This window comes from Cloeon dipterum, chromosome X (genome assembly GCF_949628265.1).
Source record: "Cloeon dipterum chromosome X, ieCloDipt1.1, whole genome shotgun sequence".
Classification (NCBI taxonomy): Eukaryota; Metazoa; Arthropoda; class Insecta; order Ephemeroptera; family Baetidae; genus Cloeon; species Cloeon dipterum.
The window spans coordinates 3855833-3881733 of NC_088790.1; the positions used below are offsets into that span (position 1 = coordinate 3855833).

At 41.3% G+C, this 25901-nt stretch overlaps 3 protein-coding genes across 4 annotated transcripts; 1 reads left to right on the forward strand and 2 right to left on the reverse strand.

Annotated features, from left to right (window-relative positions):
• Positions 1-2380: 2380 nt before the first annotated feature.
• On the reverse strand, positions 2381-4848 carry LOC135946797 (trypsin-7-like). The gene is made up of 6 exons (XM_065495173.1): positions 4691-4848; positions 3657-3721; positions 3504-3592; positions 3042-3303; positions 2648-2800; positions 2381-2588 (listed from the first exon to the last, which is right to left on the reverse strand). Exons 1-6 carry the CDS (start codon positions 4761-4763, stop codon positions 2454-2456), a joined length of 777 nt encoding a protein of 258 aa, XP_065351245.1. The 5' UTR covers positions 4764-4848; the 3' UTR covers positions 2381-2453.
• Positions 4849-5778: 930 nt separating this feature from the next.
• On the forward strand, positions 5779-10538 carry LOC135946518 (RING finger and transmembrane domain-containing protein 2). The gene is made up of 6 exons (XM_065494767.1): positions 5779-5930; positions 6092-6472; positions 8415-8592; positions 8645-8804; positions 9198-9413; positions 9722-10538. Exons 1-6 carry the CDS (start codon positions 5912-5914, stop codon positions 9956-9958), a joined length of 1191 nt encoding a protein of 396 aa, XP_065350839.1. The 5' UTR covers positions 5779-5911; the 3' UTR covers positions 9959-10538.
• Positions 10539-11717: 1179 nt separating this feature from the next.
• On the reverse strand, positions 11718-25137 carry Ace (Acetylcholine esterase). 2 transcript variants are annotated; one of them, XM_065492846.1, is made up of 8 exons: positions 24777-25137; positions 23576-23855; positions 22529-22710; positions 22068-22425; positions 20128-20270; positions 18092-18408; positions 17798-17958; positions 11718-17676 (listed from the first exon to the last, which is right to left on the reverse strand). In XM_065492846.1, the coding sequence occupies exons 1-8, from the start codon at positions 25080-25082 to the stop codon at positions 17555-17557; spliced, it is 1869 nt and encodes a 622-aa protein (XP_065348918.1). In that variant the 5' UTR covers positions 25083-25137; the 3' UTR covers positions 11718-17554. The 2 variants fall into 2 exon arrangements, with proteins under 2 accessions (XP_065348918.1, XP_065348919.1); XM_065492847.1 differs by lacking the exon at positions 24777-25137 and adding an exon at positions 23921-23944.
• Positions 25138-25901: the final 764 nt, after the last annotated feature.

The window sequence follows — 25901 nt, forward strand, 5'->3', positions numbered from 1 at the left end:
AAAAATACAGTACATTTTGATAGTATCAAGCCTCTTTAAATGGAATAAAATAGGCTATGCGCAGGCTTTACAGATCCACCAGCGCTTAAAAAATGTTTGAGAGCTCCAATTTCATTAAAAAATATTTTTTTTTTGCTATGGAGGAGTAATATAAAGTCTAGTGCGGTTAGGTGGAACTATTCATTGTTTCGTTTTTCTGCAGGCTCTCCAGAGACCTCAATTATATCCAAAGTCAAAGAGAGGCCTTAATCGGCCAGTGGCAGTGCACATATTAAATACGGGCTCTCTCTGGGTTAGCAGGGGCTTTGCAGTTCTGTTTGCCGAAGCGCTTCATAAAAATGGAAAAATGGCTCGCACACCACCACTTCCTTCCCTCAGTTTCTCTTCATTACACCCTCCCTTCTTTCTCAACGTCCGAGTGCTCCGAATTTTTGTTCATACTCGCTTTTGTTATATATGAACCCACTTTCTGCGCGCAAAATGAATGCCGTAGACATGCAATGCGTAATTCACCGTCGTTGATGGTAAAAACCTGACAGTGGAACAAACTAGGGGGAGATAGATTAAAGTGGATCGATAAAGGGCGACAGTCGAAAATTATTTGAATTGTTTAATACCATCGAAAAACAATACCTTGCTACAGTAAAAATTCAAATGTTCTCCAAAATTTCCGGCACTTGACCACATTTTCTTGTCAGTGGGGTGAAACCAATTAGAGAAACTCTTTGTTTGTGAAATAAAATAGGATTTCAGGTAAGGAGACAGTCCTCACCATTAGAAAAGCATGCTAACTTTGCAGCGCTTTCTCAAAAATTTAATTTTGGCTTCAACTGGATCCTATGGGATGAGCTCATGCAATGGCAACAAGCATTTTCCAGGATTTTGCAGTATTTAAAACAAAACGCTGCTATTTATTCTATCGATTCAGTGCATCATATATTATCTACATATTACATTAAATTCATTCTCTAATTTTGACGCCGCCATTTCTTTCGATCCAGTGTAGGAACGCCGTGACTCTCGTAAAACCGTGGGCTTTGGATCCCTGGCAGTTTCCGGCTACAAAAGAAGCGATTCCGATCTGCGTTGGCTTGCCGTCGGTCTCGAACTCGTACATAGTCATTGGGCCGCCAGAGTCACCCTGTTAACTCGTCAGATTATTATATATTTGATCTTTTCCAAAGTAGTTATTGGGCCAGTTACATAGCAAACGCCAGCGGTTCCCCAATTTGTGTCCGCGCATATTTTTGAATAATTAATCGCTACAGATCCATACGTTTTCGCGCAAACCTCGTTTGAAATTACTATGACGTCCGCAAACTTCAGGTCTTTGCTGATGCTGTTAGATGCTATTAACGTACACCTTGAGTAATGGTACATTGTTGATCAATATTAAGCTTATTTACAGTCTGAAGTGTGTCCCCATCCAGTAACCGTTGCCTTACGGCCTGCAAATGTTTTCCACATCAAGGAGTAAGAAGGTAAACGGACGGCGCCGATATCTATTTAAATGTCAACTATCATTAATAATTTTCCATGTAAATTTTCACTCACTTTCTCCGGTTAAATCTTCAGGGAGCATGATTAGGGCAATGTCATTGTTAAGATGTCTATAATCGTAATTTTCGTGAACGATAGCATGTTTCGAAATAACAACTTGACCTCCTTCGTTCCTAAGTACGCCTGCACGCACCTCGAAGGTTGAACAGCTACAATTCTTTCACGTGAATAACAGGCTCAATTTGAAAATTTTCACATACCCGGAGGCACAATGGGCAGCGGTCATTACAACCCGGCTAGAAATAATAGAGCCGCCACAATAAGAGGCCCAATCATTGACTATAGCCACTTGGTAGGGAAACTGACCGGGGAAAGCATTTTTACCGCCAATTATTCCATTCCGCACTGTTAAAGAGATATTTATAATATTTTTAAAAAGCACTATAGGTTAAAATCAACGTAACCATTTTTTGGTGGTGTGATTGCTGGTCTAACAACGTATTTCGGCTTTATATTCGCCTAATAAGTTTATAGAGGTAAATAAATATGTATATAAATAAATAAAGGTTTAAGTTTTTACGCTCACCTGAGTGCCTAAAATGACACATGACAGAACAACCAACAACAGTTTCATCGTTTGTCACTGAAGGACTATTCATTTTTCTTGTCTATTTACGGCTATTTATTGGTTTGAGCTGTTTAGTAAGAAAACAATCGGAATCTATATAACCGTTTACCTTTTTTTCAAAATTGAAAGGTACCATCGTTATTCAAAACGCGTACTCGATCAATAATCTCAAATTGGAATGAATACAGAGTTGTTAATTTATTCAACTTTTATGTTTGAATCATGATATCATAAGTAATATTAACAACGACATAAACCAAATTGCTTTATTCATTGTAAGGACATACAGGTGTCACAAATTTCCTCCCGTAAATTATATTTTGAATCATAGCTGGTCGTCAATCCAGAATCTGTAAGGAGCGAGCTCAGTGTAAACACCAGGTTTTTGTCCACAACCCTGGCCCCACGAAGCCAGTCCAAGGAGCAGGTCTTCCAAAACCAGTCCAGCTCCACCATCCATCTAAAATATAATTTTATTCTGCTCTATTTTGGCACTTGATTAATTATTTTCATTTTTACCGCGCAGGCATCTTTGTTGCCGTCCTCAACACCAGCGCAAATTTGGTTTTCTGGGAGTTCTTTCAGGAGGTTCATGTGCTCTCTAGCACAATGCTCCCGGCTGACAACTCTGATTTTAATTGTCATCAAAATTGGCGATGCTGAACCATTTATCTGTTGAGGAAAGTACTTAATTATTTTCTAAGCAATATCGTTTCTTATCAAGAATAAATCAGGCAACTCTTGCTTGAGTAATTTAATCAAACTGAGAATGTGATAAAAATTTAAAATCACGACCCTCTCTGCAGCTATCGCTTGATTAAAAGAGCATTATTATTATCAACAAACAATTGATTGTCTGAGTCAAGTTTAGTCCTTATTTATAAATCGTGCTATAACTATTGTACCCTGTTACCTTTGAGGCGCCCCAGCCAGAAAGAGAGACAACCTCTCCTTGGATAGTTTTTTGTCCATTCGTGGGCAGAGCGACAGCCTTGATTTTCCCGTCATTAAAGTTGATCTCTGGCTCGATCCTGAGGGCGGCCAGGTCATTTACTGGAAATTTTCCTTTCAGTACAAAATCAGGATGGACAGTCGCTCGCGAAACGGTAAGCTCAGTAGCTTTGCTCAGGTCGACTGATCCAACCTTCACTCGAATTTCGCTGGCATTCAGATGTCTGAAATTTAGTAAGATATCATGAAAGACATTTGATTAAAACTGGAAAAATTCCCAAGGTGGAAGCAGGGCGATCGAGAAATTTAAAAATTGTGCAAAGACAACAAAGGCTGTTTTTTGTCTCCTTTGCAGCAAATTTTAAAGTTTCTCTTTTCGACTGCCACTTTCCGGCCTTGGTTGGTTTTGGAATTTTAAACTCACAAAGCACAGATCGCTGTTGTTAGTACAGTTCTTTTTCCAACGACGACTCCACCACAAAAATGCTCGCCTGCCAAATTTTGCAGAGAAGCCTGGGTAAAAAATAAAAACAGTTTTAAGTACATGTAAGAAGGATATAGAATAATTATATTTTACTGAATATGCGGCTTCCCCCTCCGCGGCTGGGGTTCCCCCAATGACTCGCCTGTTTCGCACCGATGCTGTGAAAAAAATTGTATGAAAAAGATTTACATAGATGAAACGAAACACTATATAGAATTAAAGAAAATACGGGCCTTTAAAATAATTTCTTGCAATGATTCATGAAAATTATTAGTGCGTACACTAGGGCCGTGAATTTATTCTGGGCTTCCGATCGTCATGGAACGATCAAATAAGCACAAGTCATGCAATATTAAGACATTTAATCCACATTTAAAATCGTCTAAGCGTTTAAAAATCGACTAATAACAATATAAATCGACAAAATTTATAATTATGTTTCATGCCAGAATATCTTTCTCAAGATTTAATATTATATGATCGGTTTTCCAGTTAAATAATGTTTACACTTGTAATAGTCCTCGGTTTCGTTATATTGCTATTAAGACGTATTTTGTCAGTTTTTATTTCTTTGGAGTAAAAATCCAGCCAAGAAAATGTTCCAATATTATCTCGAACACATATTCCAGCATGGCAAAAACTCACGCCTTCTCGGTTATTTGATGGCATAATTATGCAAGAAATGTAAAAATAAAGGCCAAAATTTGATATCTTACCATCTTTATATTTAAGAATAAAAATGGCGTTCAATTCATGTGCAAAGAGAAGAAAATGACAGAAGTTTTTTTTTTAATTTTAATTTCATATTTGGAAGAAAAATAGCACAAATTAATTTCAATATATTTTTTAGAAAGCATATTTTTAATGGCAAATAAGGTCCCTAAATATTACATTTTTATTAAAATTTAAAAACGTAAAATTTTGGCGAATAAGTAGTGCCAATTTAATTGAAAAACGATCTAAAACAACTCAGAAACAGTCTAACCCCATTTATTTTATGATTAAAAAGAGTTTAAAAATATATTTGACTGTTTTGCGTAGCCCAAAGTGTAATATTCTCAATTTCATGCAATTTCAACGAACTTTATAGACAAAATATTGAATAAAAAAATACGAAACGCTCTTACCAGATGCATTATTTGCTGCGAGAGCAAAGATGCAAACGAGAAGCAACAGGCTGCTGCTGCGAACGAGCTGCATGTTTAGCAAGGGTCGCTAAAATTGCCGGTCTGAAGGTCAGTCCGACCTTTTTATACTGGTGCAAAATGGGCCTGCCCCACGCCCGCATGAGTATTTGCTTAACTGGTTAAAACGCGCGCGCTGTACTATTGCTAATTGCAAAAGCCACGATGCGTGTCGTGAGCTGCAGCATTTTCTCATGCCTCATTGTTTGTCTTTTTGTGTGTGTTCGTGATTTCACCACACACCGACAAAAAAGCTCAGCTTTAAAATTTGTTCAACACTCCAAATTTACATAACCTTGATTATTTAATTGAAAAATGTCATGTTCCCATTGATATTGATCGTCTGTAAACTATTATTTTTATGTTTAGTGACAGGCACACACAGTATTTTACTATATCTAGATTATGCGTATGTGTAGCAGAAAAAAGCTACAACGGTTAATAAAATTATCGAATTTGTAGTCGGGCTGTTCAATAATTTATTGCTCGCATTTATGAAACGAATTCAAATTCATTGTAAATAAATATCGTAAATATGTATTATTTTAAGTTAATATGGATATATTGAACAATCTTTCCCAACAGTTCGTTTCAAATAGCGAAAAAGAGCACTGTTATTATGTTAGGCCTGTAAACAATGAACAACAAAGTGGCGGAAAAAATATTTACAACAGTTATTTTGTTTCCGCCTTGCAATATCGAACTAGAAATAATTTTATTATTGGTTTTGCACGCATGGCTTACACGAAAAGGTTTAAATAAAATACATTTTTCCCGCGATTTATCCGATACACAAAGCGTATACCGGTTTTTCTCAATTAGAAAACTAATATTCATTCTAAACTTTAGCCTTTATCGATTTTAGGCTTACAAAAGAACCAAAAAGTCTCTTTGAATATAAAAATAAGTTAAAGTCACGTTTTTCCGTTTTCTTTGTTATTAGAAGAATTTATCACCTGAAAACATAATTCACAACCGGTATGATCAGTGTCACAAAAACCGGTATTACTAAAGAATGTAACCGACAACCGTATTATTATCGCCAGCTATCTAACATCTGATTTTTGTTTTGTGGTCTGTCTGTTCTTCTGCGATTTGTGTGAAACCGTAAATCAGTTCGGAAACGATGCAGTTCAGGATTATTATTCATTAACTGTTTTCGTAATGGGTGACAATCCTCCAGGTATGATTACAAATTAGGACACTGCTGTATACATAAGGGTGTCAACAGGGTGACGTCCACATTTTTGTCCCCCGCAAGCTTTCACAATTGAATAACAATAAGAAGCTTCCTACCATAACAACAAACGGATATTCGATTATAATTACCGTCATATTTTCTAGTGAACGCGGTGCCAGCGAGGGAAACTCCTTCAGGACCAGATGCACTCAGGACCACGGGGCGGTTTCCTCTGGCTCTGAGTCAGCTGGGCAGGGTCCACAGGACAATCATGTCCCGCCCAGACATATTCAACAGTGTCTTCAATGACCTTCGAGCGGAGCCAAGACAAATCACAAATGGTCCAAACAGTCCGAGGGACCCTCCCGGCGAGGAGAACGGCATGTCTGTGTCCATAGACATGGGCCGTGCAGACGAGGATGCAGCGGGGGCCGACGGCCCCACTAGACTCAACCCTGAGACCATCGCGTTGATGGCCATGATGCAGAGATATCTCCCTTTTGTTTTAATCCTCCTTGCCAAATTACTCATCGACCATGGAATTGGTTAGTACGAAAAATTAATAACACTTCATTAAAGTAGAGCCTCACAGAAAGAAGATTATTTGTGAAATTCCTTTTTATCTTTACTTGAATAACTATTTAAAAATTAGGAAATAGAAAAATATTTTTAAATTTTTGAGGAAATTGGCCCAAAAGTTAGTAAGCTCATTCTCCCTATTGTAAAATCACGATTTATTTCACAATTTATTGAATATATATCTTCAAATTTTGCGCATCATTGGATGGATCGCTACGAGAGGGATTAAAATCAAGAGAAAAATTCGTTTTCTATATAGTCGTATATGCAGAATGCTCTTCATTTTTTGCCTTTAAAGCTCTACTTTAACTCACAAAATTTTTCACTCTTAGATATTGCGTTTAATATTTGGAAAAAATGTTCCTGGTTTCTCAGGCAGCCAGGTGACTCCCTTAAAAACTTATAAATTTAATATTTTCAGACCATTGCCCAAACCAAGAATTTTCAGTCTAAGGTCTAAGATGTTTGAGGACTAAAACTTTTTAAGCCCGCTTGAGGCAGCTAAGCAAAAAATTTAAACTCCTGCTCTTGAGCACAATTTTCCTCTTGAAATTAAAAAAAAAAGATGATCAAGAACTGTAATATTTCTATACGAACTGAATTTAATTGTTAATTTATGTTAGTTTGCTAAAGATAAATAAAAGGGCTTAGTCTAAGTTTCACAATCATGAAATCTTACAAACAAAAGCATTATACATAGTATATTTTATATTATCTAGGCTACAATGGATCAATAGGCATATTATGGAAGCGATTTGAATGTTGTTTTGCTGTTTTGTGAAACGGTTTGTTTTTAAGACATTTTCTTTTTATTATATTCATTCTCATCCAGTTCCCATTCTTGAACTAATAAGATTTAAATTTCTTACCTTTGCCCTGTTCCGTAAACAATTACGCTTTCTCCTTGTTTTTCATATTCCGATTTTTCTTCTGGTAAAATATTGATCGAGGAAATGAAACCTATTTTCAGTATTTTTGTACATTAATACTTTAACTGGAAAAACAACAAATCATAGACTTTATATAATAATACACGGAAGATTGTGAAGCTATTGAAATATTATTCAAACGGGATAATCAATTTTAAATTCACCTTCATAATACTTTTCAGATCATAATCAGATTCAAGAATGAATTTTTAAAAGGCTTAAAAATATAAAAAATACAGGAATGCGGCTACTGTCTTTTCTTGTTCCTGGTAAAATTTTATTTCCAGATAAAAATAGTTTACTGTCTTACAAGGGAATACTCTGATATGCAAATGTTTTCACTTTTGTGGTGTTTACATGGACCACAATTTCAAACTTTTCAATCTAACATTGGTTACAAGTGAAAGACTAGACAAATATTTTTTGGAAAAATTTAAAAAAATCCTCTCAAGGTGCCAAATTAAATATTCGGCTTAGTAACTGGGGGGAAATAATGCTAGATATTGCCAATCGTTTTCGATTATTTTCTTCTAATTTCATGGACAAGTCTTCACGTTTGAAGCAAAACATTTGCATGTTAAAACGGAACATACCTAGACTTCCCATGTTCTATCTACACTCTATTGCAAGCTCTCCGCACATTCCAATGTCGCAATTTTACTAAATTTGTTCATTGAAAAACGCAAATTTGTGCAAGAAATAATAATTATTACATATAAAGGCGGGGGAAAATTCTTGAAGAGACGATTATAGTATTAGCATCTAGATCTGCGACTTTAATCTAGAATTTGAGATATTTAACTGATTTGGCTACGCATTGAATGGTTTTACAGTTAGAGATTGGCCCTGGCAGCAAATTCTTTGAGCATTTAGTAGAGTATTTTATTAATTTTAAGGTTTAATGTCGTCCACAAAAAATTTAAATGAACCACGTTTATTTATTTTATTTATTAGTTGCGTTTTATGATTATGTTTTCAGGCATCTTAGTGGGTTTGGCCCTTCTGCTCACATTTTCTCATGCCAACAGCAGATTAAAAAGGGAGATTGGTCTGCAAGCGAGAAGCAGCATGTCGGGCCTGGTTTTTCTTATTATTCACATTCTGTTCTGCATTCTGCTCTTTTACCTGGTCTTCGCTGATGAAAGCCTTTACTCTGGGTGAGTACTTTCCAAAATTAGAAAGAAAAATAATTAATTCACGCTCTTTCAGCCTGTGGCTAGCCCCTACATTCCTGCCAACGCTGCAGAATTCGTTTCCGAACTTGCTTTGGGTCGTCTTGGTCACAGACTCAGTGCTCAAACTCATCACAGTGGAATGCAAAGCGATTGTCGCAGTTCTGCCTGCAACCACTCTCCCTTATGCTAAAAGGGTGAGTCAGGGTTATTTTACCACTCATTTTTTGCCAATTTCTTTTGAAAAATATGCAAGAAATGAAATTTTCTCTGTGAAAATCTCAAATTTGCGGTCCGAGTGGTCTAAATTTCCTCTAATGTGCAGATTTTTCCTTTTAAATTGCCACAATTTTTCCAAAAAAAGCTCTGACAATTTATTAAGTTCAGGTCATGAGCAAATAATTAGGTTTATTATTGAAAACTGAGGCGCAAACATTGCCTGCAAGAAACTGGTTAAAATTGAAAAAAAAACGCTTTTTGCCACGGTTCTGCATTATTTTAAATTGGTTGAAAATCAGGACACCCATTAGTGATTTCTATCGAGGACCAGACGTATTTTTGTGTTACTTAAATTGTGTTTTGTTTTCTAGGGGAAAGTGTTCCTTGCAATTGAGGCAACCTCTCAATTGTACCGAGCAATATTGCCTGTGCAACCTTGGCTCTACTACCTAGTAAACTCGTATGAGGGAGCCTACAGAGTGCTGGGCTTCACTTTGGCATCAGTCTACGTCCTTTGCAAGTTTTGGGAGCTGCTTGCGCGGTTCAAGATGTGGCACTTGTCCTGCTCACAACTCTTCAAACACTCGGTTTGTAGTTAAATTTATTTTTAGTGCTGCTAAGGTGCGAAATGTCACGAGTCTGAGGACGAAATTCTTCTGACAATCATGACTAGAGGTCTCAGCCGCGAGATTTTAGGCGGCGGCTGACAATATTTTAAACGTGAAGTTTGATAGTGCTTAGCGGCTCAAAAGGCCAGAAGACATTTTTTTCTCCTGCACTTTTTAATTTTTACCCTTTTTCACTGGTGGCTGTCGGCTGCCCACGTGACGGCGCGGCTGGCTGAGACTTCTAATCATGACATCTATAAAAAAATAACAAATTTCCTCGGTTTCAGCCCCTAGGTGAAGCCCCGACAGAGCAGCAGTTGGCTGCTGCTGGCAACATGTGCACCATCTGCCACGATGAGTTTTCAGACCCAGTGGCCTTGCAGGTGTGTGGCCACGTCTTCTGCGAATCGTGTCTTACCACCTGGTGCGATCGGGAGCAAAGCTGTCCCTTGTGCCGTGCCAAGGTTGGCACTGACCCCGCGTGGCGAGACGGAAGCACCTCGTTTTTCCTGCAACTCTTTTAGCCTTTACAGTGGCCTCAAATAAATCTAAAATTTAGTTTCCCTCACATTTCTTTAACAGCAAAAGATTTTTAAATATTTAATTTCGGTGGACATGTTAAATATTTCCAATTTTATCCGCACTAGTCTTTCTTTTAATTCATATAATTGCTGCTTACATACAATTCCGCGATCATCCATTTTGTGCGGCCTTGAAAAGGCAAATTTCATGCTCATGTTCTTTACTAAAGATGATATATTTATATCAAAGACTGTGAGGCCTAAAGTTAATAATGACATCAGCGTAGAACTATTTGAGTGAATCAAGACTGTTGCATCAGAGCCAGAGAAAATGTGATAAAGTTCGTCCCGTATACTGCCCAGAATCCCGTGGAAATGTCGTGTCATGACTGAGTGAATTGCGTTGCGAAGTGGAATGCCGGGAGTCGGGATTTTTCGTATGTTGCAGTGACATAATAATTAAGACAATTATTGTATTCTTATAACAAATGTCAAGTTTTAATTAAATTATATGCTATTGAAATGGCACGCAATAAAATGAAGCCCAAACGCTTTTCGTCAAAGCTGGAGGGCTTTTTTCATACTTAAGTGTTTTTTAATCCGCCTTAACCCAATTTATATTTTTATGAGAACAGCGAGAAATTTTTATTTTTCTTACTAACATCCTACTGAGCTTTAAATTAATGGACAGAGATTAGGACGTTCAAATCTCGAATTTTGGAATCATTGAGCTCCGAGATGATTTAAAATTATGATCTAGATTAAAAGGATTTTGATCTGATTTTAATTTTTTTTGCAACAATCACACAATACTTGACATCCATGAAGTTGGTGGTTGGTTGAGCTGGTGATTATCTCCGCAGGGTCTAAAAAGGTTCCTTACTTTTTCAAGACAAGATGTAGAGCGGAACTCTCACCTTGCCGAGCCTGTCCTCGCTGCTCCATTTCCTGTACCGCAATAATTTTTAAATCAAATATACATAAGGTGAAAATTGGTATGCGGCTATAAAATGACGTGCTGGGTCAGAGTTTGGCCTTGTAGCTCAGCACTAGTGAGCCCAAGAGTAAAATCCAGCACCGAAAACTGATAAAAATGTCCAGTTTTTCCCATGTACGTGTTTTAAAACTTTGCCAGCATTTATCTCATTTCCGGGAAAATCATTGGAAAAGTTTGCATCATTTTGGGCAAGTTAATTTTTTATATCAAAAAACATTTCCTCGAAAAAGTTTTCACGCCAACCGTAACGTTTCCGCACGCTATTTTCCAAGTACTCTTTTCGCAAAAAGTGATTAAAAAGTTTTCAAAAAGGGGTTTAAAAATGAACATCCGATATTCTTCTGAACGAGTAACTGTAAGCTGTTTCCAAAAAATGTTTCATTTTTCAAAATCGGATCATTTTTTCTGCTGTTTTCAACTTCAATTTTCTCCCCAATACCCTAGGAAAGCCATTTGTAAAATTTTGAAAATCACATCATTCAATTCATCTCGCTGAGCAGATTCCAAAAAATTGAATTTTATTAAAATCTGACTACATTTTAAGAAATTATGAAGCAGTTTCAAATTTGTTAAATTTAAATTACAGAGAGGCTTGGATCTAGTGAAACCTCAATTCATTTGGAAACTGTCATCTTTTATCAAACACCATTAACTGGGAGCGAAAATAACACCACAATTTTCGGATTAAAAGATATTGTGCACTCGTAATAAACTGTTTTTATTTATTATTAAATTATGGGTAAATAGAAACAAAACAAGATTGAGTGTTGTTTTACTTGGATTCTTTTCCTTTATTTGTCGCTAAATACGGTTAGCATACATGATATACAAATGGCTACATAAATATATATTCATATTTAAGTGTATATATCATTCAGTAATAATCAATTTAGTAATTAATATGATATGTATTAATTTCTGTTAAGTACACAGGTAATGATGGAATACACAGCACAAGGAAAGTGAGTTGTTCCTACTCAAGAGCAATTTATTAATGCCTAGTCCATATCAAAAGCGCTACGGTTTCATTCAAATCAGAACCCAAGTGTACACAACTGCGTTTGTTTTACTCTCTGCGCAACGAAAAGCAATCCGGTTTTTTGCTGTTTCAACTATCGTCGGCTATATTTCAGAGTGTCTGCTTGCATGCTCAAATTACTGATCAATTTGGCTTTGCGCCTAGTGTTTGTGCAGCACATGGAGCTAATTAATCGATCTTGCGTGTGAGTGTGTGTGTGATAGTACTTATTATTACAGCTACAAACACCGAAACGACACCTAAACCTCAGTTGTGCTTCTTTTTCGATCCCACCGAAACCAAAGACCAAAAAACCAGCCAAAACACAGCTAGTTCCGAGTTAAACACTTGTTCCTCATTTCTCTTTAATGTTTACAAAAATACATATCATGACCGTATGTTGGGGGTTGTACAAAATATTGACGCGCGCTTTAATTACTCAAATTCCAATTGATATGAATATTTCAGTTCCAAGTTAATCAGCTTTAAACGTAACGCATAATATATTGCACCAATCAGCAGGTCACAGCGTGTGCTCCACATTTCTTCCAATACGTTCAATTTTAACTCACATTTATTTCGATTTCTTATAAAATTTTATAACAAGTGAGGGAAACTTGCACAATAACCGTAATGCACTTCTTCGTAAATTTTGATTAAAATAATGATAAAAAAAAACGCAAAATGTAATTCAATCAGGAAATGGAGAAACTATAACTGAGCCAACTCGGCACGCAATGACAATAAATATAAATACATATCTTTTTTGACTGTGGTGTGCTTCATGCAAGTTTCAACGGCACTTGTTGAGGGACTGGAAATGCAAATTGACTGGAACAGGGCCAAAAGCAAATGACATTCAAAGGAGGCTAAAACACTTGAGCAAGACTCTCTCGGGAAACGCGTCTCTCGCAACCAGAGCCGAGGCGATCGCCCACTTGCACAACTTTTAATTTATTTCGGATTCCCGCCGATACCGGAGCTATGCAAATTTCTGTGGCTCGTGGGGGAGGAAAGCCTCTCGGCCACTGATAGGAGAAAGAGAGAATGATTAGTATTTTTCTTTTCTTTAAAAAGGATAAAATTCTCTTCTCGTATTTACACACAAAGGTTGTTCTTCTGCTGATCAATCTCTCGTAATATGCATATATACATATTTATTTTTATGTAATAATATTCAAAGTTTTTATCACTTCATTGTCATTGACACCTCTGCTATGAAATTATAGCTGCTCTTACCTGACACGAGTTATATGATTCTTTTGAATTAGACACTGACTTTGTGCTGAGTGAGATTAATTAATTGCTGATTGTTACACCACGAGTATTGTATGACAGCTTTACTTTTACTCGGAAGCAGTTTCATTGAAAGGAAAGCAAAAATAGAATGTATACCAAATCACTTATTGAGTGTGTTTTTTTACGTCCAAACTCATGATTAACCCACGAAAGCGGCATTTAGTAAAAAGGCTGCGCGATAACATACGGCGATTTCCGAAACGGACATCAAACAGAATGAAACTGCCCTTGTTTAATATTATAGGGAAGTGTGCGTGTACCTGCATCACATTTAGCTAGTCGTGGATGGACACCCATTTATGAGTAGAGCCTAACAATGAGTACACAAGTTTAGTGAGCATTACCTATCGGTTATAGTGTGACAGACACGCGAATATATTTATTTTTATACGATTAGGCTGCAGATTGTGTGTGGATATTTTTTGTCCAGTTACGCTTTATAGTTCTTCTCGCATGATATTTACGTGTGTGAGTGTTGATTATTTCCTTCTTACTGTCTGTATGTGTACGAGTGTTTTCTGACTATAGGCCGAACTCGAATTTTCAGTCTAAGAATTATAATGTATCAGCTACCCTGAGTGTTGAGACCTAAACAACATCAACAATGCCTGCTAGGCCTGATCAATGAACTGAAGCTTGATTCGGGAATATGTTTAAACAAAAAGAACACAACGCGTGCACCGCCCGATTTCAGCATTTTGTCCCTTTGCGAGCATCTATTTTGTCCGGCTGTTTGTAATTTGCGGAGACTGTTTCAACTAAAATATTAAAAGCGGCTGCTGCGACGAAAAGCGGGCGGATTACCTGAAAAGAGGATTACATAGTCCGCCGCCTCGCAGTGCCTCTAGAGCAATGCTGACCGCGGCGCGGGTCATTAGGAAATTAGAAATCACCTTGGACTATTAAAAAAGCGTCACTGAATCACAGAGAATCACCACTCTGGTTGAGCAAAGAGAAAATCACGAGCCTGGCAAAGTCCTCTTTGAAAGCACCCCTAAGGGCGATTGCGACGCCCAACTGACCCTGGTGATTTCATTTGCATTTAAAGCGAAAGAAAATCTCAGACGAGCGCGAGATGCAAAGGAAAGATTGCGGGGGGAGAGAGAGAGAGAGACACCGCGTGCATTGGCATTTCAAGGCTTCATCGACTTTTTGGTTCCGAATGTTTGGACAGAGAAAGAGAGAGGGAGAGTGCTCTACAGCCTTCACAAAGTTCAAAGTTCAGACGAGCAGGCCAGGAATTGTTTCCTACACCCACAAGAAGAGATGTATGTGGGAACACTACTTTAAGAAATCAATATCATGCCGTGAGCGACTCCAGACGAGAATTTGAAAAAACTGCCGCTAACGCTTGGAAAAGAGGTTAAGATTTGAGAATATTCTGGAGGGAAGGAACTGTCGCGCGAGTCTAGAAAGCCTCGAGCCGTGCCATGCACTTAGCGAAGAGGAAATTATGGAGAAAAGTAGGTTATGCAACCGGCTCGGCTCGCCCGTCGAACAGGTTGCTCACTACGAAAATGTAGATATGGCTTTCGTAATGAGATTACACTGTCGAAAATCGAGTCAGGCGCGACGAGCAACTCGTCTCAGCATTGCTACTTGTTGCGTGAGGCACGGCGGTGCGCGCGTCTCGAAAATCAGAGCTATATGTTTTGCCGAATTTAGGGTCGACCGACTTTTATGTGTCAATACAGCAGTTCAATAACGGAAAAAATGGAAAACGCGCGCGGGTGGAACATACATTATTCGCAATTGACTACAGTGTGTGTGTGTGTGTGTGCACAGATCAGGAGCTTTGACGGCCGAGTGGACCAGCAGGCGGAGCTAAAGTAAAAAAGGTTGGGAAGGAAAGAAGTTATAGATTTTGAAGAAGAGCAGGAATTTCATTTTTGACAGTGCCAAAATCGATTCCTGAGGGACGAATTACACGTTCAATACGACGTGTCGAAATTCAGAGAGAAAGCTAAAACCGTTACATTGTAGTGGTTTTTGGCCAAAAAGTCCCACAAGAACGACGACGACCAATCAGAGAATGGTTCATTGATATAGCGACGGCAGCACCACAAAGACAGCAAAGCAGGTCATCCAGGAGCTAGACCTGTCGCTTGACTTGCTTCTGCTGGCTGTCGCTGTGGCGCTGCAGTCTCGATCTGGCTGTCTCAGATTGGTCGTTGACGTTATTTTTGCTAGATTAGATCAAACACCGGTTGAAGTAACGGTTTTAATGTTTCTGCCGATTTTTTGCTCGTCGTTTTGAATTGTCAACCAAGTGGTTAGCCCTTAATAAGAATCAATTAAAGCAGAGTCAAAAATTTAATTCCAATTTTGCGCAAAAGCATTCCTGCTTTCAACCAACACCGCCATTTTCAATAAAGTGATGTATATAATGCACAGGTTGTAAGCTCATAGAATTCAACGGAATCAATTGTTTTCGAGTGCGTGCGAATAGTGTTAAAGGGATCTTTTGTCTGTTGGTGAGAGTCGAAAAGGTCGCGAAAGTGGAGGTGTTTCGGAAAGCCGACCGGTCACTTGTATGAGATATTTAACGCGCGCATTCCCCCACACAACGCAGCTCGTCTGCTGGAACAATATTATGGGATTCTTTGCGCCAAAAGTCCACTCGCCGCACCGCATCGTCTAACAGGGGCTGCGCCAGCGCTAAGCCGAACAACGCGGGGCTCGAAACGAGTTTCGCAAAATCGAAGGCACAGTTTTTAGCAGCATATTACACGACGTAAAACACCAATTAACATCAGCGTGTGTAAATATTTTTATCTTAACGTAGTGTGTGTGTGAGTGTAGTGAGTGTATTTGTGTGTGTGTGAGTGTGTATATATATCCATGCTTATAATTACTATGCGTGTGTATGTGATATGCATGTATTAAATTACAGTGTACTTTATCCTTAAAGATTAATATATGCTTTTGTGTGAGTGTACTTCCTATTAAGCGCGTGTGTTGTTTGTTCTATCTACCACAAAGTTGCCAACGAAAAGCTGCCACGTAGCTTACTCTCGCTTTCATCTCTCTAATTAATAAATCATCCGTAATAGTATTAAGTGCCAAACACCAAACACGGCACGAAAAAAGCGGATCGAGAGCAGACGGAGAAACAACCATTTTTTACAAATGCGTGTGTGTGTGTGTGTATTTACTTTTCATCAAGTATAACAACAAAGATTTTTAACATAGAACTTCCCACTAGGATATATCGGGGTTTGTTTGAAAACACCTCATTAATAATCGATGGAAACAATGATGAGAAAGTATAAGCATAGTGTTAACGCTCATTCAATGCAAAGAATTATATAGTTCACCTAGTGAGTGATACACAGCAATGTATTTCATATTATGTCAGATGAAAATTAAGATTCTGTCCTCTGGCCAATCGATATTTAGTATCAAAATATTATAAACGTTTGTCAAATCGTTGTGACAAAATTTCAAAACTGTCAAGCCAAATGTATGTGTGAGTGTATATTTTACACAAACCCTTCCCTGCGAATACCTTAACTTTATCATAATAAAAGTCATCATTTATAGAATCTCACTTGAAAATCCGTTTGAAGGCTGATAGTGGCCAATCAAGAGTGGCCTCCGTGACGTCATCCGCCGCGCCGATTGGTGTGAAAAGTGCGCACGCGCACGAGGAGAAAGCGTCTACGCATGAGTAGAAAAGTGAGAGGACGCGGGATTATTGTCCGCGGGTAATATATTGAGCATTATTCTAGTGGAGTGGTGCTCCCTGTACCGAGCTAACACTTTAGAGAGTTTCATAAAAGAGAGGCGCACAATTTGCAGCGATTTGTGTATACGCAACGCAAATCTCTCGATTAAAAATGCAGGACTAAAATTTTATCCAAAAGACGTAAAAACCGCTATAAAAGTGTTTGTGGAGGCTTCAAAATTGATCCGTCTGTTTCGCAAAATAAACGTCGCCACTTGCATATTTCAAGCGCCTCTCCACTGGCCCTCTCTCCAGCTAAAAAACGAGTTTTTTTTGGTGAGAGGTTGGAATTCAATTTAAGCAGCTGCAGCGTCTACTGGAGTGAATTTTCACACGGACACGTGCGGTGTATCACGAGATTTCTGTTATTTTCTTCTTCTTTTTCAACGATTTGCGCAATCATAGCGGCCGTTAAAATGTGATATGTGTGGGTTTCTGTATTTTTGTGTGTGATATGTATAATAAATTGCATTTTCTCACAGGAATTAGATCGTCAGTTGACTGATATGTGTGACAATGATATGTGTGTGTGTGTACGGAGAGGCTGCCTGTGCGCGTTTACACGCCGTACAACGCCAACGCGACGAATAGGAGCACCGAGCGGATCAACGCGGTCAGCTTAGGCACCGACGAAGCTGACGCGCTCGGAACGATTTCTTTCACACAGTCCTCTTTCTTAGCTGAAACGACAAGAGCATTTGTGAACACATTCGATTCCGCTCTCCGTACGCGGCTTCTATTAAAAAATGCATGCGCTAGCTTTCTCGGTGTTTGTAGCAATTAATATTTAACACTGCTTACCATGCGCCTCCGTAATCTGGGGCATGAAGGTGTTCCAGAATGCGCAAGCTGTTGCCCTCGGGCCGACGCCAACGCGACCCAGACTCTCGGTACTCCAGGTGTAAAATTGCGGAGTGTTTTTAGAGTACGGCGGCCAGATTTCAGAATCAGGAGTAGGTCTCCTGCAATCCACATTGAAACAAGTTTCTTATCAAAGTTCACTGAACCGCTGGTCAGCAGCCTGCTTGTGGGATATATATTGATTGTGTATTGATCGCGAAATCTAATTACTATTATAGGACTGAAGGCACTTACCCTGTCGCGGCGAAGTGCCTGTAATATCCCATGATGCTTTTGCTGAGGCGCTGCTCGTGGTCGGTGAATCCCCTGGCGGGGTCGAGGGGGCGCCCAAAAACGTAGTCGATTTCGTCGCCGTGCATCACGCCCATCCAATCGCCCCACAGCGATGTTGAGCTTCGCTGGGCGAAGTAGTAGTAATAGACGGGCACGCCGGACTCGGCCATCGTGTTTGCGAAGTGATTCGAAGGGCAGATGAAGAAGTAATCGCCCACCATGTCACCGATCATCTTCTGATTTAAGTAGCCGTCGTTCATGTGCTCCCAGGCAGTGTACTGCAATTGCAAATTTCACAGTTAAGAAATTTGGCACACACCGCTTTGAAGTAGCACTGAAATTTCGTTTTTGACTGTAAGTGTTAATTGATTCCTATCAGGCTCAAATTAGAGCAGTCGAATTACTGTGCTAACTATTTGACACGACGAAAATCAGTGAAAAAAAATGTTAAAACCATCTTTGACAAAGTTTTGACCTCGTTGGTCTTAAATTTTAGCGGTTTTTAGGTGTGAAACCCTTGCAAAATGTGCGACCAATCAGTGAAGGGACGCATTTTCTGATTGGCTGACGTTCCTTTTGCTTACGCTGGCTATCACTGTGGCGCTGCTGTCTCGATCTTTGGATAATCAGAGAACCACTTACAATTAATTCTTTCTCTAGTTGGTCACAGGCGATTTTCGTTATAGGTTGAAACCATTATCCGCATTAGTAACGGCGATTATATTGTTTCCGCTGATTTCCGGCATGTCGTGTCGAATTGTCGGCTGCCTACTCAATTGGGAATATACTGGCACTTCCAAAAATTAAATTCCATAGGACCTACGTATATATACGTTTTTGCCTGCAATCGAATTAAAACCTAAAGGTAAACAGCGCGCACGTGATATGTTATGAATTATAATAAACTACAAAACCTTAATCGCATCATCTACATAGTGTGGCTTGCGTGCGTTATCCAGCGGTGTATCTCTTAATTAGAGCACACGGCGCCATTATAAATTAAAAACAAGCAAGTTTCATGCACAATCTTGCCTTCGAGACGCGAATATGAAAGGGAGACGAGCATGCAAGAGGCGCGGCAGCCTCATTGCTTTTTTAATAACACCTTCGGTGTACGTGGCTCGCAAAGTTAAGCAACCTGTTTCGCTCTTTGCGGGCTGCACACCTTTGAAGCTTCAGCCAAACACACTTATCTGCTGTGCACACAACTCGGCCTGTGAAAATATACCCATGCAAATGCAGAGAACAGGTGCTTCGCTAATTTCTTTTATAGGGATCGCGCCGCACTCGTTCGTCGGCCATGGCCTATCCTAGGAGGAAAAATATTACTCTGGAGAAGAGCACTGACGACGAGGGCAAGGGACATCATTATTTTTTAATTACGTAACTTTACCCAGGCAAGGGACCGAGAAAAAAGGGACATTGAAATAAATAGGGACAGGCAAGAAGAAAAGCTGCTGATGCTTTTCATAATTCTGCTAGGATGCTTCTAAAGAATGGAAGCCAGTCTCTCTTCGCTCACTCGTCTCACCCCGCTGTCTGACAGCTCAAGAGGCTCAAGCGAGAGTGGTTGTTTTTAATGAGGCGACCAGTTTTTTGTCCAAAGCTCGCAAAAACCATTGATGAAAGGCAGGCGACACGATTTTCGCACGCAGTCGCTTTCGCGGTCGGCGAAACTAATTTCAACCTTGGACTCTCCTCTAATTGAGTGCACAGTTAAACACGTGAAACAGCACACTACGAAGCTAGCTATAACGACTGCGAAGGTCTAGGATTTCATCTAAGCAAGATTGAAATCCGAGCGAGTCTCTCGGCAGGGCGCGCTTCCACTCAAAATCCGCGCAGTAGCGGCACAGGCAGCAGAATCAATTTTCCAATAGAGCGGTGGCGGCTGCGGAGTAATTTGATCGCCCCCGGCAAAGTATGCAAATGAGACTCACAGACGGGCGGTTTGCATAGGCCGAGATTCGGCAGCCCGCTCTCTCTCTCTCTCTCACCTGGAACAGAATAGCGTCGCGCTCGATTTGCGGCCGGTCCTTGAAGATGGTGTTGATCAGGTGGACGAACTTATCCCGCGGCAGAAAACTCGCCGAGTCCTTGTCAAACTGGTCGATGAAGTCGTAGAGCACAAAGTACGTGCCTGAAACCAAAAGAAGTTGGGTTTTAGCGCTCGACTCGAGCTTTTTCCTCATTGTGATGTTCTTTTTATTTTTTCGTGCCAAAAAATTCACAATTTATTACCGTTTAAAGCGTATTCACTCAGACAAAAACGAATTAAGACATTTAAATCTAAATTAAATAAATATTTGAGTAGATAAAACATCATTTCCCGTTAGCTGTCATCGCCCCATTATTTTTATTATACACGTCTACGCATGTAGATGAAGCAGTGAACGCGACAACTCCCAGCGGCATGCAAATTTTCACACATCGCACATTTATTTAATTTGGCGCTACCGTTTCCGGTCGCCATCAGCAAATCAGATTGCAGTCACGTAGCCGTCCCGGCTGCTATACTGACTGGCTGGGGTGGAGATGGCAGGGGTGAGATTGTTGCGCAAAATGCAAAAGAGACGCGCAACGTGAAGAGCCAGCCGGCCTGGTAATCGAGAGCTGCCGACGGCTCATTAAAGGCGCGGGCTGCTTGTTGTGTGTGCTTCTTGCGATTCACGGTGGTCGACATGTGAGTTTTGTTTGTTTGCTAAGGAGATCGGTGGCGCCGATATTGACCACCACGGTCGCCATGGCGACACCGCGCCGAGCGCGTACTCGGGCCGCGCGAGTACTCGAGCGGGACGTGAGTCGCAAAAATTATCGCCGAGGAGCGCGCCCTCCCCGCCATCTAGAGCCCAACCGACCCCCTCCCTCAGCCCACCCTCTCGCCAGCTACGCTTTCCGAGCGAGGACAACACACCAGCGAGTTTGATTCGGCGCTTTCGATGAGCCCAAAAAGCACCAGCGGCTGGATGGATAGATGGATGATGCTCCAGATTGTGTGCGCGCCATGATCTCTGCAGCGATTATTCGACTCGTGAGCTGCGAGAGAGTCAGTTTATGGAGTTTGATTGAATTTAGACGGGTTATTTCCTTCGTATAAGCTCGAAATTTTTATTTAATATTTGAGGCAAAGTCGCAAATTTATGTGTTTAAGAGTGAGAATAATTTATTTTTATTTCACTGCAACGTTTGTTGTTGTAAGAAATTATTCTATGCTTCTTTTCTGATATCGTTATATAAAATTTAAGTGATGATCCGTGCCATAATGGAGCCAGGCACGTCAAAATAGTTTGTTTCTGCATTAAAAAGGAGAATAGACGCTGGTTGCCTTTTCGAGAAAAGGTCATACGAGTCGTTTTACTTTTTCAGGCATTATGTAACTGTACCTTCTCTTATTTTTACGACGAGGGAAAACAAAGACGCACTGAAGCACATTCTAATTCATGAATTTATGGTGAAAACTAGATACAAAATGGTAATTTAAATTATTTGAATAGATTTTCTCGACAGTACGACCCGATTCAATTGGAAAACAGGTTCACACAGCTGATATAAAGGGCAGACACCACGCCAAGTTGGTAGGCTCTCTCGTTCTATCATTTCCTTCCCTTTCAGCCCTTACCTGTGCTCACCTCTGACACACTTTTCAAATGCAATCAATAAGCGCGCCGTGCCATTTGCCGATAACTCACTTGTTGAAAAGTTCCAGCTATGGGATGTGCCACTTTGACTTCCTATGGAGACGAACTCTTAAACGCCAACCCTTTAAACGCGTTCCCTCCAGTACACTATAAAAATAATCCCTCGCAAGATCCACGAAAGAAATAAAAAATGGTTTAAGACAATCATCATGTTTATCTTTAAACTCATTACTTAACAAAATAATTGTGTTTAAAGCAATTGTTTACCAAACGAAAAGATGAAAAGATGTAACACTCACCCTCGTCCCTGTTGCTGCCGATCATGATCTCGGTTTCCTTGAGTGCGCCTTGTTTGAGAAGCTCCATGGGGTCGTCCGTGATGAACTCGCCGTCCACCGTGATGGTGGATGGGAAGCCCAGAATGCCGCCGTACGTGTTCCACTGCTGGACGCTGATGGTCTTGGGGTCGACGTTGCGCAGACAGTTTAGCACCTCGGTCTGTCCGCCCTCGCGTCCCAGCCGCGAGGTCGCGTTACAGCCGCAGTCGTCGGCCAAGCTCCGTCCGATTTCCCGCGCTCTCTCCGCAGTCATCCAGCTCCAGGGTGCGTTGATGGTGCCGCTCTGCAGAATTCCACGACGCACCAGACCTTTGCTCACCTGCGGAGGACACGATCGAGAAGGAAAATTGCGAACGTGATTAAAAGACACCGCGGCGCTTTGAAGCAAAATATTTAGATGCTATCGCGTTCATCTCACTCACCGGGGATAAAAGATGGGCGCTGACGGCACCGCCGCCTGCGCTTTCGCCGAATAACGTTAGAGTCTCCGCGTCGGCTCCAAAAACGGCTGCGTTTTCTCGTAACCACTGAAGTGCCAAGACTTGATCGTAAAGACCCATGTTACCGCCAGAACTGTTTTCACTGTCGCTGTCCTCCGAGCCATCTGAGAATAATTAGCGAAAAGCCGTTGTCAAGAAAAATACGAAACTACAATGATCGATACCGAGAATTTTCAGGAGGGCAATAAAACTAAACTTTGAAGTGCTTTCCGGTACAAGGAAAAGCGAACCGCCAGAGGGAATAAAATGATTGCTTGTGCGTGAAATATGAGCGAGTGTCGATAGAGCAGCTCGAGATTTTCCTCATGACTACGTCTAGGTATTAGAGCTTTGATTAAAAGCTTGTTTCATTATCATTGCGCCGGTCGGGCGCACAATACATTCGTTCTCTGTTCTGTAATTCAGAGCTAGCGCACCAAGGAAGTCAAGACATCACGCAACCGCACTTAAGAATTCAACAGAAGCAGCCCGGCTGAATCGCAACAACACAGTTATTAATTCACGGCGCTCACAACTGCTCGGATTATGTATATCAACATGCGAGAGCGTGTACAGCCGGCGGCCATCTCTTCCCTCTCTCTTTATGCCGGCCAGAATCCAATTTTCTGCTGTGAGAACTCTTCAACCCCTGTCCTTTAGAATTTCAGCCGTGTTTAATCAAAGGTTAAATTAGTTTAACCGCGTTTCCCGCACTCTCCGGCTCTACATTTTGGTGGTCAAAAAATCCAACCCTCGGTTTGGAATAGATTGAACCGGAAATTTCTAGAATTGGTGCATACTTCATGATTAAATTGTTATAAATGAGGTAGAAAAATGTGCAATAATCAAAGCGGACCTAGCTCTAGGTTTGAAATTTCGATTTCCTCTCTTTGATGTGAAATAAAATAGGATTTCAAGTAGGGAGACAGTCTTCACTAGTTGAAAAGATTAGAAAAGCATAGTAGCAAGAAAAGAAAGAAAAATGTTTACCTGGCATGTAGAGGAATCCGAAAGCACCGACCCTGTACTGCATGGCAACGACGACGACGTCTTCCTCGGCCGTGAGCGTGGACGCCTCGTAGACGGCGAGCGTAGCGGTGCCGCTCATGTAGCCGCCGCCGTACACCCAAACCAGCAGCGGCGCCAGCTCGCGGTTGTGGCGTCGCCTTGCCGGCGCCCACACGTTCAGGTACAGACAGTCTTCCGAGATGTTTGTGTTTGGGTTCCACATTTCTTCGCCTTCGAATCCAGGGAAATACTCGTATCGCTCCTGGAAAAAGAAGTTAAGCCGCTTGTTTCAATATATGCACAATTGATTGGAGTGAAAACTCGTACATGGCTCATTTGCTCATGCGTCAAGTCGGGTAGCAAATGATTATGATTAATCACACGGCGGAGCGTATTTGTGTTTACTCCGTCGTAGCAGAGTTCCGTGACCTTTCCGTGTGTAGAAGAGTCGAAAGGTCGCCACCCACTACGATTAGAAGTAAACAAAGCTCGGACAGGGACGATACGTTTGCCAATAAAATTCGCGTGGCCGACGGATTGTATACGAGCTGCAAGGGCCGTAGCGTGCGCCCGGTAGATAAGGCGGATAGGCCAACTCGTTGCCCCATTGGAGCATCTCGCATTTTACACATTCTACTCTCTCCGGGCCAGGTACACACCGATCATGCGTATTTTGTCGCGTCCTAGAGTATTGGAATTGTTTCGGGTTTGCCCAACGCTGGTGCGCGTTGAGAAACATTTTCTCGGCACCACCGGCCGACAAGGGAAAAATAAAGCCGATCGAAATCATCCAAGGGAATTCTCGATTGGATTTTTAGCTGCACCATTTATCGAATTGCGTTGTTATGCGGTTTTGCTCGAGTGATGAGTATTACGTGACATCTCGATTGATTAAATAGGCGACCACTGGATCAATGTTTTTGCCACCGCTGAAAATGATAAACAAAACAGCTGTCAAAATCAATAAACGCCTTGCTTCCTCTCCAGCACTGACAATTGACGAGCCCCCCTCTGCGTATGCAATTTTTACAGCCGCCGGTGACATCCTCCAACAATCAAAATCTCAATTTCGCTTCGGCGCCGCGCGAACAAGAACGCAAAATGACACTAATCGCCAACGCAAACATGGTGTCCGAAGGGCGCAGGAATGACATAGAGAGGAGATTGATTTTCGGTTGCTCACCTGGTAGCACGAGTTGGGCAGCTCGTCAGCGTTGAGGATGTGCGGCCAGGGGTCGACGCGCTGCGGCCGCCGGAAGCGCAGCTCGCCGAGAGGCGGCCGCGCGAACGGGATGCCGTAGAAGACGCGGATCTCCTTGTCGCCGACGGTGCGCAGGAAGCCGCGGACGCGGCCGGTGGTTGTGTGTACGATCAGCGGCTCGTGGTGGCCGCTGTAGATGTGGGCACTGGCATTGTGGTGCGTGTCAAGGTGCGGCCGGCCGAACGCCGCCGAGGCCAGCAGGAACAGGCACAGCAGGCAGCTCCTCATTTTCGCATCGTCCGTTCTCACTCTGCTTGACTGACTCACGACTGAGGCAGTGCTGGGGCACCGCTGGGGCACGGCGCCTGCGCCCTCCGCCGTGCCCCAGCGGGCCGCTCTTGCGGCGGCGGCGGCTCGGGCGGCCGCCGAGCCACCGCCGCCGCGCTCGATGCCAAATCACGCCGCTCGATCGGCCTTGACCGACGCCACCGCCGCCGCCGCCGCCTCACCGACAGCCAGAGGTCTTCGGGGGGCAACCGCCGGATTCGAGGGGGCCCTCCCACTGTTTGCTTCCTCCAAACGCACCTGTGGGTTTAAAAGGAACCGGTGAACCAACTCAACATGGAGAATCATTAGTTTTAATTTGGAAGTAAATCTTCACTAGCCAAGTTTCACTCAAATAAGCCTGATGAAGAAATTATTGAAATAATGACACGCATTTTTAGGTTTTGCAATCCAAAAAATTTCAATTTGAAATGAAAATGGACCATTTTTGTGTGGATTAGTGAAATTTGAGAGGAAAATCAAATATACCCGCTCTCGTTCGACCCCAAATAAATATAGTTGTTCATTGGGTCCTCGTACCACTTTGCTTTAGAATAAACCAACTAATTTGTTGCTTCTTACGCTTAAAAGCTTCATCTCAAAAGACACACGATGAAAAGTAAACATGGTAGATGGGAGTTGAAAAGTTTGCACAAAGAAAATGTCCATCACATCGTGCATGCAGTGCACTTTCATCAACCTTTTAACACTGCAGTTCGTCTAATAATTAAACTGAACATTGCTTTACAGCTAATTCAGCCTTTCTGGTTTTCGTAATTTCCA

Bases quoted from the DNA above. Each gene is read 5' to 3' on its own strand.
- LOC135946797 (XM_065495173.1), bottom strand. From the start codon at position 4,763: ATGCAGCTCGTTCGCAGCAGCAGCCTGTTGCTTCTCGTTTGCATCTTT. The intron at 3,593-3,656 runs GTAAAATATAAT...TTTTTTACCCAG, and splicing joins AGGGGGAAGCCGCATATTCA to GCTTCTCTGCAAAATTTGGC. The intron at 3,304-3,503 runs GTGAGTTTAAAA...ACTAAATTTCAG, and splicing joins ACAACAGCGATCTGTGCTTT to ACATCTGAATGCCAGCGAAA.
- LOC135946518 (XM_065494767.1), top strand. The intron at 8,805-9,197 runs GTGAGTCAGGGT...TTTGTTTTCTAG, and splicing joins CTCTCCCTTATGCTAAAAGG to GGGAAAGTGTTCCTTGCAAT. The intron at 9,414-9,721 runs GTTTGTAGTTAA...CCTCGGTTTCAG, and splicing joins CACAACTCTTCAAACACTCG to CCCCTAGGTGAAGCCCCGAC.
- Ace (XM_065492846.1), bottom strand. From the start codon at position 25,082: ATGAGGAGCTGCCTGCTGTGCCTGTTCCTGCTGGCCTCGGCGGCGTTC. The intron at 22,711-23,575 runs GTAAACATTTTT...AATTATTCTCAG, and splicing joins CGGATTCCTCTACATGCCAG to ATGGCTCGGAGGACAGCGAC. The intron at 18,409-20,127 runs GTGAGAGAGAGA...TTGCAATTGCAG, and splicing joins GCGACGCTATTCTGTTCCAG to TACACTGCCTGGGAGCACAT.